This window comes from Seriola aureovittata, chromosome 16, assembly GCF_021018895.1.
Source record: "Seriola aureovittata isolate HTS-2021-v1 ecotype China chromosome 16, ASM2101889v1, whole genome shotgun sequence".
Lineage (NCBI taxonomy): Eukaryota > Metazoa > Chordata > Actinopteri > Carangiformes > Carangidae > Seriola > Seriola aureovittata.
This window is the reverse complement of record NC_079379.1, coordinates 873,546-892,271: the sequence shown is the minus strand read 5'-3', so window position 1 is coordinate 892,271 and position 18,726 is coordinate 873,546. Positions and strand designations below refer to the sequence as shown.

Below are 18,726 nucleotides of genomic sequence, written 5' to 3'. Positions count from 1 at the left end.
GTTAATGCCCACCGACAGACATTTCACAAATCAAATGATGCTACTGAAACTGTCAGTTGATATCAAAAAACACCAACATAGAGGTGATGTTATCACTTTAGAAAAATAAAGAAAATATTGATTCCTTTTTTTGGATCAAATAAGCACACAAGCCAAAATGAACAGGAAGGATATACATGTTGATCTCAAGATGAGAGACGTCAAAGCAGGCCAGACCCCCCAAACTGAATTTCACCTCTGCTGCATTCTAAGACTTGCACACACATACTGTACACACACTCACCTTGGAGGAGGATGTGTCACACTCTTGGCAGATCCAGCCATATCCCGTCTGCTTGGGGGATTTCTTCAGTGGGGGGTCCAGACACCCGAAGTGATAGCAGAGCTGGCACTCATCACACCTGAGGCACAAACAGGAAGGGCAGGTGTTACATGTCACATAAATAAAGCCACCGTCTTCCTTCAGTGATGAGACCAGCTCAGGAGGGTTGATGGATGATGACAAGGGAGCCGTTTGTCAGTCAGTCAGACTTTGTTAATGCATTCCAAAGTCCCTCTAATCACTCCACTCCCTTGACCTTACACAGCCAATGACTGTCCAATGGTTCGTATCAGCCAGCAGATAAATACAGGCCTTGTTAGTGTCAGATAAATGCCCATCAGGACTGTCTCTGTCCTCAGATAAAGCAACATGGGTCAGACCACACACAGGATACACACTGAAACAAATACAGTATGTCTGCAGAGGATGATCACCGTGCTTATAAACAAGTTACACTGATTGAGAATATCACTCAGTATGGAATTTAAAAGCATTAATAGATAGATTTCAAGACCAACAGTGTGGGTTTAGCATCTGAAATAAGCAAGGCAGCAAATATATATAACATATATCCTAAACTGTCCAGTTGGCAGCAGATACAGTGCATTCAGAAAGTATTCAGACCCCTTGACTTTTTTAACATTTTCTTATGTTGCAGCTACTCAAGGACATTCACAGAGCTGTCAATGAGCCACTGCCCTGTTGGAAGGTAAACCTTCAGCCCAGTCTGAAATCCTGAGATCTGGACCTGGTTTTCATTAAGGATCGCTCTGTACTTGACTCTGTTCATCTTTCCCTCAGTCCTGACCAGTCTCCCTGTCCCCCCACAGTCTGATGCGGCCTCCACCATGCTTAACCGTTGGGATGGTGTTGGGCAGGTGATGAACGGTGCCTTGTTTCCTCCAGACGTGATGTTTAGAACTGAGATCAAACAGTTCGGTCTTGGTTTCATCAAACCAGAGAATCTGGTTTCTCTCAGTCTCTGAGGCCTTTAGCCGCTTTTTTACAAACTGTAACTGAGGAGAAGCTTCATATGGACTCTCTGACATAAAGCCCAGATCAGTGGAGAGCTGCAGTGATGCTTGTCCTTCTGGAAGTTTCTGGAAGTCACTATCAGGTTGTTGGTCACCTCCGTTACCAAGGCTCTTTTCCCTTTATTGCTCAGTTTAGCGAGGCGTCAAGCTCTGGTTGAGAGTGCTGGTTGTGCAAGACTTCATCTCAGAATGATGGAGACCACTGTTCTTCTCAGGAACCTTCAATGCAGCAGAAATGTTTTTGAGCCTCGACACAGTCCTGTGTCTGAGCTCTGCAGCAGTTCCCTCCTCCTCATGGTTTCTGCTCTGATCTGCATTGTCGTTGTGAAACCTTATATAGACAGGTGTGTGTCTGTCCACATCATGTCCAATCAGCTGTGAGTTTACCACAGGTGGACTCCAATCAAGGTGAAGAAACATCTCAGAGATGATCCAGAGAAATGGAGGAACCTAGTGTCACAGCAAAGTGTCTGAATACGTGTCTGAATAACATCATTAATTGGTACCGAGTGTAGATTGATGAGGGAAGAATTCATTTAAAAGATTTTATCATCAGGCTGCAACGTATCAACATGTGACAAAAGGGAAGGTGTTTGAAAGCTTTCTGTATGCACATCTGGAGCAGGTGTTATCCAACTTGAAGTTAAGATCATAACAATAATTGACTCATACTGCAGGAGTTGTTCCATCTTTCCAGACTTCATTGTTTGATCCTCTTTTATGTCTGTATGTATTGCTCAAATATTTCACTTTATCATTTCATTTTATCATATTATCTCTTGTTTTCACTGCAGTGTCTCTAACTACAGTGCAGGATGTCAGAATCATCCGGTGAGCACAGGCCTAGGTTTTGGTCTATGCAGAGACACAATGGTACCAAACCCTACCAGTCCTAAGCAGGGCAGACACTGTACGATTCGGCCTGATTTCATACCTGAGTTGGTCGCCCCAGACTAATTTCAGAATCAGGCCAAATTTCTGCCACATCAGTTGTCCTTTGACGTGCAGTTTAAGGGGGGTCATAATGTCAACAGTCAGGCTCTGGGGTTTCTGGCAGGTCAGAAATGTTTTTGGCCAGCCGTCTGCCATCTGAGCAGTTCCATGGTCCACATTCCCACATGGCTGCTGTCAAAAGGTCTGTTATAAACTGTAGTGAGCTTGTTTTAGAATGACTGGAGTGGTATTTCTTATGTATCTAAAACTATAATCTTGACTGAGACTGTGCTGTGATATAAAACTGATATAAAACTGAACTTCACTGCAGTATAAACAAACAATATTGTCTACATCTTCTAGGTATCTGCAGCTCCACATTTCTCCTTTTCTCCTGTCGCTTTCTGTCATCATTGGTAGATGTGTTGTAGAATAAACTTACAACATGTAGTGTGAGCTAACAATGTACAAGACTGAGAAAAATGCACAGTGTCTGGCTTTCCTGCGATGACTGGACTGCGATGACTGGACTGCGCACAATCACTACACCAGGAAACAGTTTTCAGACAATGAGCAGTAACTATCTAAAAACTAAAGTACTGCTGAGACTAATGGGAATGGCATTACTTTTCCACATATTAGCTCATAAATCAAAGCTCTTAACAAGCTGAAATACTGACCCGTTGATGGAGAAAAGTAGAGGATCACCACAGTCATTAGAAGACATTAATATCCAAACCAAATTTCATGGCAATCCTATCAGTTGAGATATTTTGGTCTGGACTAAATGTTTTTCATTTCAAACATCATTTGAAATCCTTAAAAAGCTGCTTTTTAAATAAATTTGGTAAATGCTGCAATAAAACACTACAGGGTCTAAAGGTAAATCTTTTTTTGGCTGGACCGCAACAGCAGGGCAAGCCCTATAATCACCAATGTACCTGACTGACTGACTGACTGACTGATCATATTTCCACCACTGGTCAGCTGAGTGCCTCACCACTGAGTTGGAGTTCCTGGATCAAACTGTTTCTATTAAGGGGACGTCTACAGCTGCAGAAAGACTTTTTCTCAAACAAACTGGGTATAAACCTGGTTCAGGTCTAGAACATGTATGGATGCTGACCGTGGGCTTTGGTCAACACCTTTTGTTACAGGCAGTCTACTGAGCTGCTCTGGTTTCTGGCTGCTTGGGACCTGCAGGGAAGAGAAGGAGCACTTCCAATACACTGAGCCTCACCTCCATTACAGCATATAAACTACTTTCATTACATGTATTATTATTAACGAAGGAGGCAGAGTAATAACTAAATATAAGACACACCGAGCAGAGAGCAGGAGAGAGGGAGTGAACTGCTAAAGAAACTAGCAGATCTGAATAGCATGTAAACAACATAAACACCAACAACAGGAAATGGGACAATAATCTCAATGCAGGACAGCAATAAAAGCCCTGTTAAAAGATAAAGAGTTTCTGTCACTGAAATGCTAGAGGTCTTTTAATTTGAAATGATTACATGAAGCGTTGAGTTTGTATTAACACGTAATGCAGTAACTTTAACACAACAGGCAGGAACAACAGAAAACAAGACTTCACAATAAAATACTGCTATGGCCAACTATACATATCAAATAGAGAGAGTTTGACATAAAGACCTGCCTCTAATAAAACTGTTACATTCTGGAGTTGAAGTAAATAAAGAATAAACTACACTTTACAATGTTTACACTGTGAATCCACTCATATTCATATGCGTCGTGTGGCGTTCTTCTTCATGCTCTGCTTGTTAATGATATGTTTGTAAACGATCTCAAACTCTATCGTGGGTAGATTAACCAGGTCTCAAAAACTAGATCCACTTGTCAGAAGCGCCTTGTTGAGTTTCTGTCCCCGGCGTCAAACCCCTCATTCTGTCCTTCTTTCCCCAGTAATGGAGATGAATAGAGAGGGTTCAGGTTGACCTCCCTGTCTGTTACCGCTGTTATCAGATTTTCACTGAAGAATGTGAATCTCTTTCATTGATTAGGACATAACTGGCTCTAATTGTGGCGTGCGTATGTTTACCGGGCTGGGGGAGCTTGTTGAAGGGCAGTCAGCCTCATAAATGATTAAGAGAAAAGTCTGCTCTCCTTGTGCTACAGTCACAGGCCAATTTCCTCTTGTTCAGATAGACCCATGCTTTTAGTGCATTTTATTGTGTGTCAATGCAGTATTGACTCAACTTCCTGTTGTGGGGTATTTTACGAGCCTTACTGATATCTCCAGTTGTCTTGCTCTGTCCAAACAGGTCTGAATACCAAAGATATTCCATTCACAACGATTAATTGACTTAAACGTTGTTGTCTTCACCACAATTGCCGTCATTGCAATCAGTTACTCCTGGTTTGGATTCCTTCAGTGTCAATTGTTCAGGAGGTTTTTACTGAATTATCCACAGAGACAAACTGATCAGGTGATTAACTCCGGTAAAAAGACTGAATAAAATAGTTGTCTATAGTCATGTTAAAAATTGTCCCAGAAGTTGGAGTATTGAACAAATAGTCTTTATATGTATGTAAAATGTCAAGACTTATACAGGTGTTATTGTGTGTATGTGGATTATTTGAATGGGCTGTAACTGAGATGAATATGATAATATGATTTTAGGTACATCTTCATGTATTTCAACTGTGTGGAATAAATAAAAAAATTGTCCCAGACCACTAACGTTTGCTAAGTTTGTTCGTCTGATAATTATGATCCAGATGTCCGATGACTAAAATCTTTCATCAAAACAACCAAGATCTGAAACTTGTATCTTAATAGTGTGGCTGTTGATGCTTCTGGCATACAAACACAGTGATGATGCATGCACAACCCAAAAACATAAATAATATACAGTAGCTGTAGTTGTTTTTAGACATTTCAATGTGGAGAAGTTACATGTTACACCTTTAGTTAGCTAATGTTACCATGCTAACATGCTAAACTAAGATGGTGAACATGGTAAACATTATACCTGCTTAACACCAGCATGGTAGAACTGTAATTGTGAGATCAGGAATGTTTTCAGAGATTTGGTTTTGGTGCCATCAATTTGAGCCCGTGGCTCCGAAATCATTTTCTTCATAGCAACCATTATAAAAGATGTTTAACTCCCCAAACATCCCCAAAACTAATAAGGGCTTTTTATTTAGCAATCATAAGCGGCAAAATGTCTAGCCAGCTGAGTTGAAGTGGGGTTTAACTGCTCGAGGCATAAGAACCCATGTGGTAGGTGCCCTAACCACTTGACTATCAGGTTGTCCTAACCAGGGAAAAGTTGAATTATCGGCAAACCCTGTCCCTCAGACACTGCATGGCAACAAGTGGTGCTATTAATGTAGCAATAAAATGATCATACACATATGAACACTGGCTGGATGTCATCAAACTCACTATGAGTCCCAGTCGTGGTGACGACATTACCAGTAAAACTTAACACTTGCCTGTTGTGTCTGTATGTCGGGGGTTTCATTTGATTTTCTTTTAATTGACCACCGGTCCACAATCTTTTCCGTTGTTCATGTTTGATAGTTAACAGGCTGATAACTACAGAAATGAACACAATCCCAGGGCAGCTAACTGTTAGCTTCATCCATATTTCCTTTCAATTGTCACACTGATCATTTTTGACAGAAGTCGTAAAACAAACTGTAAACTGGTGAATCTACGTGAGTACACAGTGTCGCAAAATCTGTTACATTCCAACAACATTGTACAACAGTCAATTCAGATAATAATGTTTGAATTTAGATGAGTTGATTTCATATTGAAAAAAACGCTTATACACTACTCACTAACAGGCTTTGTGGTCACTCAGACAATTTGAGAAACACTACATTTAAAGGGGACCTGTTATGCTTTTCTGAGTTTTTCCTTACTTATAGTATGTTATATAGGTTTTTGTGCATGTACATGGTCTCCAGAGTCACAAGGATCAGAGTTTACACCAAAGGGAGAAACTCTGTCAGGGTAAAACCCAACTTTCTCCTTTGAATGAAACGCCTCATTGGGGGTCCAGCCTTTACTTCCTGGTCTTACTGACATCAATACTTCTCTTGGTGCTGCCCACCTGCAAGCTTGGCACGTCCTATGTCTTCTAAAGGATAAGTGCTTATAGTTAGCACATATTAGTTTTCATGTTTAGAAATATTAGACATATTTATTTTGCTTATGGACTTTTTCTTTGGTAAAAAAAAAAGTACTTCCAATGAGTAATGACCACACTTTGTTCTGTGGATTAACCAGATTTACAGGGACATTGTTGATAGAAAACTAAATTCTCAGAGACAAACAACCCAAAAAAGAAACAAAAAAAACTCAAAAAAACAAATAAAACCAAAACTATCTGCATGGATACGTACCACCAGAAATCAGATAAAAATATGTTTTGTAACTTGTAATTTGGGTAAACCAACACAAGTGAGTGATAATTCACAATGCTGCTTCTTGAAATACAGACTTAAGAAACTAAACAGAGGCAAAGAACACTATGACGTAAAGCATGCTAGCATGAGCAGCACTTCATTTGCCATCAATTTTTAAATGAGGACACTTACTATAGTTTGAGTTAGTTTCAACTGTGACAGCTAAGTGATGTGTGAAGCCTTAGTGTTGCTGCTGTGGTCTCCTGTTGTAAAAATATATGGATAATATATAAATAAATTCTAAAGGATCCACATATACCTTGGATAATGGTTACATAATGTTTTCTTCTTAACAGACACATCACTATCTCTCCCCCTCAGTCAGTAAAATGAGGAACCAGCAGGTGATCACTGCTCCTCCACACTGATTCTGTTTGATGTAGTTGGGATTGTTTGGCCTTTTCATGCTGTGGTTTCAGGCTGAACATCATGAAATCACATTATACGCTCCGTCCAAGAAGTTGTCTGTACGTGATTAATATCAGACAGTGTTTGGATATCAACTACTAGTCCTCAACAATGAAGCCTGCTTTATGTTGGATGTGTGTGCTGAAAGGAATTAGGCAGTTTGACGGTATCAGATCTGATGTTTTAGGATGGTAACGGTGTCTATATTCTTTTTTTAATGAAATGAATTAATTAATATCTTTTTAGAATAAAGACATGTCTCTATTCTAATCCAGCCATATTGAAGGTATGACAGCTACTGGTCTGATGTATGTCTATTGTGCTTTGAGGATCTCTTATTTGTATGTATATATTTGTATGTCTATGTCTCTATACATTGGGACTTGAGATTGTAAATATGGATATAATGTGCCGATTTAAGAAGGCAATTGTTTGTAGTTAAATCATTCAGTATGTAGCTCCTGGATATCTCATTAATTTTTACATCAGGGAGCCATAGTGTACGGACCTTTACTTTTCTTTCTCACATTGTTTTATTAGTCCAGCACATGTTTATATTTATGGGATGTGTGCATCTACTACAGATACAGTAGTAGAAATAGAAGCAATGAGACAAGTCAAACAGGTTTTAAATAAGCTGAGAGCTTAGTCAGATCATGTAAGGTCAGGTAAGGACACACATTATAATTCTAATCATTCGTCTTTAGACCTGGAAGCTGCCAGTCCTTCTCATAAAAATTTTCACATGTTGGATGTTTGTGACTGACATCAGCAATCAGTTAGGTCACTTGTGTGCAGCCTGACGGAGACGTACCTGTATAAGAAATTACCTTCACCTGAAGTTAGATTTGTTTTACAAATTCTCTCATCCCCAGCACCTTCTGTAGACACACAGTGCTACATGATTCTCCATCCAGGATCTCTCCCAAACTTTGAGATTCTTTTGGCCTCTTCAGCGCAAATGTTACTGTGTACGTAACTACTGGGGATTTGCTGGGGTGATTTACTGCCAGATCATTATGGACAACTCGTTCTGTGTGTTCTGTGTATTTACTCAGTCGTAAGGTTTCTTCTCCTTCCCGTCTGTCAAAGACTGAACGATCTGTACAAGTTGCAGGAAACAATTTATGTGCGGTTTGTCCAGTCACTGTAAATTTCAGCTAGTTTTCAGATTCATCCCAATCTTAAATCACTTTATCTGGATGTAAATCTGAAAGTGAGCACACCTGAAACGTTGATAACAACCCCTCACTGTAGGAAAACCCTGTGGATGTAAGATTGTGGTAAGAACAGTAGGCCAGCATTGAACTAGAGTCTATCTGTAAACTGTGATGCACATTTTAAACAGACACTTTAGGTAATCGTTTTACCAGTCACCTTCGTTTTCTTCCAAATATGTTTGGCTAACCTGGCAGTTTGTGTGGGCTTACTACCTGTGACTCTTCATGTTCATGTACTCTTGACAGCTTGATCCCAGATCTCAGTAATTAACACAGTGACTTGTTCTCACTAGATAGTTTTGGGTAAATGGCCAAAAGTGAAAAAAGACCCATGTTGTACTAAACCAGAATTATCTTTTAAGCAACCAACAGCACACAGTGGGTACTCCACCTCTGTGTAGACCGAGACTAGCCAAACTCTAATTAGCATGAAGTTATGGAATGCAGCCCTCTGGCACTAGAAAAGCTGTGAAACAGGTGTAATAATACACCTGTAGTGTTTTCACATTAAGCATGGTAGATTTACTAAAATCTGAGTAGAAATTTAATTGGCATAGATAATTGGCATCTTATGAGTGGTAGGGGCATAAGCAAACAGCTGCTGCACATTAACACAAATATGCTGAGGCAGGTGGATCTCTCCCCCACACTTACACACTGACACACAAACACACACACACACACACACACACACAGAATCTTGGACGGGCTGAGCATGCGTATCTGTCTGGAAACAATGGGAATTTAAAGTGCCCTCTGGCTACCAAGCGAATAGAAGACATATAACCAAAGCGTGTGTTCTCCACTAATGAGCACACTCCTATTGTTGCACACAAGCCGGCAATTGATTTCACATGAATCTCCATCTTTAGTTTCGCTGCTGGAGTCTGTTGAAGACCTTCCAAACTTCACAGAAGTACTCTTTTCATTAGGCAAGGCTGTGACAACTACCTACATGCTTCCCTAAGTATTGCACCTTAATGAACCCTTTGTAATGGCTGTTGTGTGTCGCGGGGAAGATTGGTGGGCTAAACTTCTTCTGAAACACTGAGCTTGGACAGTCCACATACTCACAATAACATGACCACAGTCTACTACTATAGCGGCCTGGTACTCCAGCATTCATGGCAATCCATCCAATAATATTTGAGATATTCCTTTCTGGACCAAATTGTAGGGCTGACTGACACTACCATCCCTACAGTCACTAAAACTGAAGGCTGAAAGAGAACTTTTTGAGGCAAGTTTGCTTGATTAAAATGTGTCTAAGCCCAACACAAATAGCCGTGATTTGGTTTTGTTTCCTTGCCACGTCTTAGGTCCATGTCGTGCCCTCCTTGCCCAAATTTGGATATTCTTTAGTAACTGCCTCTGCAACCACAATGACAACCATCAAACATCCATTCAGAAACCTATAGGTGACATTAAAGACACACTGTCCATGTTTTTTTACAGGCTGTTCAACTACCCAGGAAGTGAGGAAACACGCATCTGGCTGGTGTTTGATCCATGAAAGACATATTTTAGCAGCATTGCGTCTTTGGAGGACGGTGAATTTGGACCCTTGCTGGCTGATCTGTGTAATGTAGCCGGTGTTGTTGTCAGTCTCTCAGACAGTGTGAGTCACCTGCTAAGACCAGCCTCTATCTGCTCCCAGCACTGCCCTGACACACACAGCCACCGCAAGGTCCTTGATGTTATCAAAGCAATTTGACCCTGCTTTAATCATTGGGAAAATTGAGCAACCCTCCCCACCCCAATCACCACCACCACCCATACCCCACCTTGTACGTTTGAAACTGACAAATCCAATCACTCATAAGAGAGGTTATTGATTGATGTAATCTTATTGGAGGTGAGGTGGTGGCGGGGACATGATTGATTGCTTTTGTCTGCTACACATGTTGCTCTCAGTTGGCGATTTGTGTCCACTTTCATCTGATGTTTAATCTCTGTGTGAAGTTCTCAAATCCTCCCTCCCCTCAGGCATCACCCCAGGACCTGTCCTCGCTGAATGAGGCTGAAGGCCCACAAATCTAAGATGACTTTGTTTGATCTCGTCCACCTCTTTCTGTCTCTGCCACATTTCTTTCCAGGTCTCATAAAGAGAAAGAGTCATCGCTCGTGGAACCGCAATGAAGAGGCTCCATTTATTCATATAGCCTGCAGCAATATTCACTGATTTATCACTACAACTAAAGTAAATCACACTGATGAGAACAAAGGTGAAACTACATTACATTGAGTCCTGGACAGAACTGAAAATTATCCACATAGGAGGGGATGCTCTGCGGATCTTGTGTAACATTCCTAAAAAGTTCTTTAAACATAAGGAACATCCTGAACCTTTACAGAACATCGGGGTCCTTCCTAAAACATCCTCTTTAGATTATGAAAGTGCTGCAAATTCGAAGTTTCCAATACGACTTTAAAGGGACATTCCATTTGAGTTATTTCATGGTCACATAGCAACATTCCCTGTTTGATGCAAACAGAACATTCATGTCAATATGGTCCCGTGTTAGTCGTATGAGAACCTTTAGTTGAGGACTAATCCAGAACGTTTGCACATTGGTCTGAGTTGGCCATATCATAACATCCCCTATATGACTTATATGACTTTATGCTCTTTAGGAGAGCATCCATCCAGAGTCATATTGCAATGTTGCAAAAGATGACATTTGGGATGTAAACGGAACGTTCCCCCAGTTGGTCATGTAAAAATATTTTGTTGAGGACCTAAAAAGAATGTGTGCATATGGGCATAACCCAGAAAAAAAAATTACATTACCAGAATATATAAAGGGCATCGCCTTGTAATGTTCCCAGACAGTCATGATGCGGAGTACAGGGTAGGGAGACGTTATTTGATTGACATTCAGATTCTTGGAACGGTTAGGAGCAACAGAGGAGCTAGTTTCTTTTAACCATACCCCAGTCCTAACACTGACCCAAATTTGTCACTGTAGTCCCATGTAATAATTACATGTACACCAAACAAAGTAGAGGGGTATCAACAATGTTTATTTGTTTAGGGCATTATCATTTTGCTTGCCTTCTGAGGAGCTTGTCTTTGGCTGAACCCCAACAGGACATACGGTTTCAACGTCCAGTTCATTATTACAAAAACAATGACAAAAATCCACATGACAGAATTGAAACACTCAGTGATGCATGTTGCTTCCCTACTGCTTTGTACCCACAGTTAAGGGTCCATGCAATCATAGTGGGTTTTTAGCTTTAGAAACCTCTTTTGTCTCCAGCAGCACTGGCATCTGAAACCAAGTGGCTGAAACAAGGCAGTGAATTTATCACAAGTGAGCAATGCAATTACCTTGGGAGTGGCCACGTGACAGAAATCAATATGACACAAAGCACTCAGCCATTGACTCTCATCCATGACAAAGTGCGCTGGTGTCTTTCTGTAGAAAGGAGTGGATTATTGGACTTTGCGAGCTCCCTAGTTTTTGATTTACTGTTGGGTCATTGCAACATTATAAAAGAGCCATTGTTTTACAAGAGGGGGAAGTAATGTATTGACTGCTGAAGTTGCACCTATGGAGAAAGCGAAGTCAGAGCGATTGACTTTATTAGCTGATCTGGACACAACTCATTCACAGCTGGAAGGGAAGGGAAGGGGAGGGAAGGGGAGGGGAGGGGAGAGATCTCTCAGCTCTCATCTAACTCAAGTTTCTCATGTTTTCCAGCAGGGGGCCTCAGTGAACTGGGTACAATACTGTAGAGGAGTTTGAGAGTGATTTCAGCCGCAGGTCTATGTCCTCACCTCTGTGGGACAAACTGAAGCCCTGACCTCACCAGAAACTCTACTCAACTGGTAACTCGCTACAGAAATTCCACTAGAAAAACACTCATCTTGTAGTGCGCTGCATCTCCTTTAAAACAAGTCTATGATGAGGTGGCCAGTTAAGATATAAGGTATCCATAGGGCTTTGTGGTTCATGTTCTGTGTGTAATGATTAAACATTGGGGTAGGAGGAAACACAGTGCAGTTATGAGAGGATAAGACAGAAACCATTTAAGGGGGAGGAGAAGGAAGAGCATGTACCTCAGAAAGAATTTGAGCAGACTTACACTGTGGCAGATTCAGTGGGATAAAGAGAAGGGGAAAGAAGCTGGGGAGTAATAGATTTTAGCTGCTTGGCCACACTTCCCACACAGCCCCAGTCCCAGCTCTTGTGTTTTCTGTTTTAATAGGGGGGAAAAAGGGTGAAGTCAGCAAAAACAAAATGCCACCATTAAATCATCTCCCCGGATCCAGTGTCAGAGCAGTAATGGGAAACGCACTCATCATCGGAAAGGTTACTGCTTTCCAGAACCTCCCTGCTAGCTTTTCTCTCTCTTTATCTCTCGGCCCCTCCTCTTCCTGCGCTTCGTGGCCTCAGTCTCATCCCCTGACCAGAAACCAGCTGTAACCGCGCTAATCTCTGGTTTGCTGTTCGGTCCCTAAAGGCCTTGGGGTTGGGGATGAGGGATTGGGGCAGCTACACTTTGGCACAGTCAGTTGGTTCCATCTTGCAGAGATTCCACCAAATGATGCTGCATCCATGTTGAAAACCAAATTGTAACCCTTTCTGTGTTCTGCCACAATTGTTTAAAGAACAAAGAGCACCCACCCACTTGCAGACAAAGTGCTTTTTGTTACACTTAGTACCAAATGTAATATTGGCTTTTTACAGGACTGCACGATTTGAAATTTGAAAGCACATAAGGTCCATCAGTCACATTTTTTGGCCTTCATCAGTGGATAGTGTTTTCTTAGTTGTCATGGAAAGCTGAAAAAAAAATCTACATTACAACTGAGCAAACACCATCCTTTGAACATCACAAAATGTGGCAGAAAGTTCTAGAAAATCACCAGGAAGTGGACCTGGTGCTAAGAATATTTGTAAAATTTCCAACATCAGTAATGAACCGCCATGAAATTTGTTGTAGATGACTCCTAATGTGTTTTAAGTGACCCCTTCAGCTTTTCTTTACTCTGACAAAATAAATCACTGATCAACATGCCTTGTATGGCATTGATTCTCCTAGTCTCTGGACTCTACTGAAGGATGACCCTTCTTCCAAAAGATATTCCCTCATTTGATGTTTTGATAGTGGTGGTGGAGAGTGCAGTCTAATGCTGGGCTCAGACTTCAGGAGTTACAGCCTGACTTAACCCTGATTCAGCCCTCCTGACAATCGGAGGAGAAATCTGGCCCTGGACCTTGGTCAGTACCGATGTTTGGCTCAGATTATCTGGTAATGTGAGACGCTCACAGATCCAGTCTTAAACCTCCAAAACTGCTGCTGCCCCGGTAATATCAAACATGTTTGATATTTAGGATTTAAAATTGGGATGGTTACAATTATGATTCTGTCAGTCCCAGAGTTGCCAAGCAACAGTAAGCAGTCTAGCACTTTAAGATAATGTTAACTAGCACACTACTGTTAACAGAAATGCTAAAATCTCACCGCCACTTTTCACTGAAAAATTGACAACCCATGCTGACCACATCTCCCCAACCATTTTCTCATCCAGACTCCTTTAGCCTTTTGCTTTTCTTTTTTTGTCATTGCAATGTTTTACTAATGCTAACAGCAGGTTGTTGCATCCACAGACTGTTAATAAAGATGGACGTAGCCTCTGTGACATCACCCAAAGGTTTCTGAAGAGCGGTTTTGAAGCTCAGAGTGAGCTGCTCCACTGTTGCCAACGTGGCAGTGTCTGATTTCGCCCGTAACTCCTAGCTAATCAAAAAATGGTCAGAGAGGTGTGTGGAGCGGAGACTGCGGTGAAAGCCGGTTTGTGGAAGCATACGCTCACCACCCTGTCACTCAAAGAGGCCATGCCCTCAGTTATGCAGAATATCAAGCCTTAATAAAATGTAAACAGGTGAGATATATAAACAGCTGGCATCAAGGAGGAAATTAGCTATGGAGACAAAAACTGTTTTGGTAATTTTAACATGGGAGTCTATGGGGATTGACTCACTGTTGGAGCCAGACTCTACTGGCCATTAGACACACTGCAGTTTTTGGTTCTTCAGTGTTGGCTTAATTTTTTACCCTCAGCTACTTGGCCACATCTTTGGCCTTGGCCTTCTTCTCTTCTGTGTTGTCATATTTCGATATGATGCATCCGCGCGCGCACACACACACACACACACACACACACACACACACACACACACACACACACACACACACACACACACACACACACACACACACACATATATATACACACACACACACACACACATATATATATATATACATATACACACACACACACACACACACACACACACAGTTTACACGATTACAACCCATCCATTCTTTTTTATTTGTCTTTGAGCTGTCAGCTTTAGTATTCAATGCTCTAAATCTAATTTTCAGAGGTCTTTTTTATTCTGACAGCAATCAAAGAATTAGACTGTACTCTGTGTGAGCTGAGAGGCAACATTTCCCAACAAGAAGGCCACTTCCCAGGTGATAAATCACAGGTGACAGAGGGCATTACACGCACAAATGGACCGCCGCTGCCGCACCTTTAGAACGATTAATTAGCTGGCTGACACTCATTTATCACTGCAGCAATAAGGTGAAAAAGTCAAGAGTTTATTAAAGCTCCGCTTAATTTTCAAGAGCTATAGGCCAGAGACTGAGACACTTTACATACACAACAGGAGCAACATTCATATTGTTACTTCATACAGTATCACAATAACACAGTACACAATTAATCTGGAATATTCCCTTAAGAACATGTCTGTAAACAAAGGTAAACAAATGTTTGGCAATTAAAAGAAAAAATGGTGGTTGCTTCAAGACTACATCACAAATCAGAGTTCAACTCTGTTCACAACACAAGCTTATGATATATAATGAAGTCTGTAGGCACAAAAAAAAAAGATGTATGTTTGGCCTCTTCAATAAATACTGTACATATCGTCACACTACCTGGCATTCAAATTCTACAAGACCACATCACTTATTTTCAGTTTTAAATTATTATACATATCTGGGTAAATAGATACAGCCATGCATTGTATAACTGACACACAGTCTTTGGGACTGACTGAATATGATTGATGGAAAAGAGCTGGTCAGGAGTCAGCAAGTCATTCTGCACCAAGATCTCATCTCTAAAGACAAACCCACTGGACACACACCAGAGAGGCAAAAAGCAGTAAAACTGCATGGGTTTGACTGCTCCCAAAAGCATGCATATTGGGCCCTGGATAGGCAACAGACTGACACATGAGGGCAGAATGTGACACTTGTCATAAGCCCTGACAGACCAGCAAGCAGCTGTTGTTTTGACAGCACTGACTATGGGCCACCAGGGACATGGAGACAAAGCTGGGGTTCTGTCTGAGGACGTGTCAGTTTAACTGTCACTTCAAGATGTGGAGACAGAGAAAGACTTCTAAATGCCTAAAGACACTAAAGACATCTGGACTAATATTTAAGTGCTATTACCACTAACTACACTAGTTTGTTCATACTACAGATGCTTTATGGCAGCATTACTTTACTGCTACAGTTGACAGACCAGAAACTGTTGGCTTTTCTATAAACACTGACTTTTCTTCTGGTACTTCACTTACTTAAAAAATACAACACAACACTCACATCTGAGAAAGCCTACGTTCAAATCCGCCTGTAATTAACCACTAATAATTGTGTGTAACTCACACTGAAATTCTAAAGAATGACTGGATGACTTCACTGACAATCAATCCGGCTGATTGGCTCTGACGAGAAGTGGCACCGGGAGGTGAACAGTCCAGAGTGCCAGCCGAGTACCAACACAAACAATCTGCTGATCTAAATCATTTCACATACATGTTGAGTAGCTAGAGCCACAGAGAGTCAGACTGTCACAGAGAGTGCAGCAGGTTCATGACTTTAAGAGCTCTTTCAGCTTTTTGTTGTGCTTTCACACAGCGAGCAACAAGCCAACAGGATTTATTTCATTTCCTAAAGAGTGAAGAAGCCAAACAAACTTAGCTGCCATATGAGCAGTCAAAAAACTCATCAGCCTTGGACCAACTAATTACACATAACAGCCAGATTTGAATGCAATCTATAAGATCCCATGAAATGGGAGTTTGACCTTCCTGGAAAACTACAACCATGGAAACCAATGCATCTTCACGTTGCACTGGTGGGTATACCATAACAGCGAAACCTGTCTTCTGACTCATCTGACTCCATAGGTTACAGACCCATCAGTTTGATTTCTTACTGTCTCATGAAAAGCCCCAACATCTTATTTCAAAATAAAATACATCACATTCAGGAAGTAATGATGCAATACCATGTAACTTCTGAAGATTACAGGACTCAGGGTCGAATAAAAGATGAAGACAGTTGCATGTATCAGTCGGCCCGTTGATAAGCACTTATGTCATTGGGCTACATAAATAGCACAGTATTGTGTTCACTTGCTAAAATCTTTTAATACAGACTTTTCCATAGATGCAACTGGAGCCCAAAATGATAAACAGAAAAAAAAATTAACCCATCAACCAAGTTACTTGTAGTGTATACAAGCATTTCAGAGTCGAACATTAACCAAACATTACTGGCTTAAAGCAACCTTTCATGATTTGGATTCCATAATTTAGATTCAGACAGTTCTGCTCAATTTTCGTTGGACAGTTGTTGGTCCAGTTTGGATCAGAGGTGGTTGTGGGGCGGCGTGACGGTCTCATTCTTCAGCCTGACCCGAGTGCCATCCTTCAAACGCCTCAATTTGCCTCTCTCTGTCTCTAAGCCAATGGTCATCTGTCCCGAGTTTTTATGGGAGGTGAGGTGGCTGCCCGGGCTCTCACAACCTGTGCAATGCAAAGATAGAAAGAGTCAGGGCAGCACACCTCACACCCCGACCAGCAACCCTCACAACGTAAACGCTGCCTCAAGAGCACACAAGAGAAACACAGACACTTTGACATTCAAGTGTTCAGCTTTTTTTCATCTATTTCCATGATACTGGTCTTGCCATGGGCATGGTATCATTTCAAAAAGCTGTACAAGCCATTGCTGCATTGATGTAAATGAGGTCTATCATAAGTACATACTTTCTTGTGCAGATTAGATTTTACCTTGGCTTTAACATTAACATGGTTTAACCTCAAAGCATCCTGTCTACACATTCAGCTATGTCAAGTATTACAAAAGAAACTAACTTAAAAAGTGAGTTGGGCGAGTAACATTTAGTTTATACAGCACTCAAAGCACAGGCAGGGTTACGAAGCACTTCAGGTGAAATCTTAAATAAAAGCCTGTATTCAAGTCTCAAATAATAAGCCTACATGAACAATAAAGGCCAGTTGATAAGAAGGGTGATAATACTGGGGGATGGTGGGTGGTGAAATGGCCTAACTTGCAGCAGAGAGAGCAATAATTTCATAAGAACGACAACAGAGTCATGTCATACTCAGAAACATGCTGTTTTTTCCATTTAGCACGCGCATTTACAAAATAAATCCAAATACTTTCACCTCGTTGTTGCCTTTGTATAATTGTTAAAAGACCAAAAGAAAACGCAGCACGTCCTGCAGATATTTGACATTAAAAGCCTGTTTGTAAGTAAACAGATTTAGGCCTGCAATTAATAATTTTACTCCACATTAATTCTTTGATTTTTTGATTAACTGATTTATTGACAGAAAAAAACATCTGAAAATAATGGTAATATCCTGGGGCCCAAAGTGATATCTTCATAAAATGTTATACAATTTTAGTTGGGAAATTACTGAAATGATTATATGATTATCAAAAGAATAGACAATTCATTTTCTGACTGACTATATGTTTAAACCCATCAGGAAGAAAATGACTGACTGAAAAAAGTAGATGCAGCTGGGATTCATTTGTGAGTGACAGAGTGACAGTGTTTCTGTTAAAAACTAGTATCAGATGTATGTTTAATATGGTACAACTGTTGCTATGATCATGGTATTAGTGCTGCACAATGTAAATCATTGTGAATTTATCAAGACAACATATACGGATGGAGGAAGTGTTGAGTTGGCATCAACAGCAAGTTAAAACAGAGTGGATTAGAAAACCAGGAGGTGCCAAACTAAACTGAGGAAAAGGAATGTTAGGGAATAAATGGCAGTCTTTAATACACTGGTCCTCACTGCCGCTGTTTGAGAATTTATAGTTGAGTAATTTGTAGAATGTAAAAAGCTACAGTATCTAATTCAAATGGTTGGAGTTATGTTTCAACACAACAATTCAAAAAGTCATAAACAGGTTCAGGTTGAGACGAGGCGGTTTCAGAAGACAGTGTGAAATTGATGAAGAGAATTCTGTTCAGTCTGAGGTGAGAAAGGAATTT

General features: G+C 40.8%; 1 protein-coding gene across 3 annotated transcripts in view; it reads right to left on the bottom strand.

Annotated features, from left to right (window-relative positions):
• Window positions 1-18,726, bottom strand: part of phf14 (PHD finger protein 14) — a 143,526-nt gene that overhangs the window by 31,741 nt on the left and 93,059 nt on the right. For 2 of the 3 annotated variants that reach the window (XM_056398743.1, XM_056398744.1), the window contains exon 17: window positions 284-401. In XM_056398743.1, coding sequence (XP_056254718.1) covers window positions 284-401 — 118 coding nt within the window. Of the gene's footprint in view, window positions 1-283; window positions 402-14,969; window positions 17,216-18,726 lie in introns of those variants that run through there. The other variant, XM_056398745.1, reaches the window with a different exon arrangement.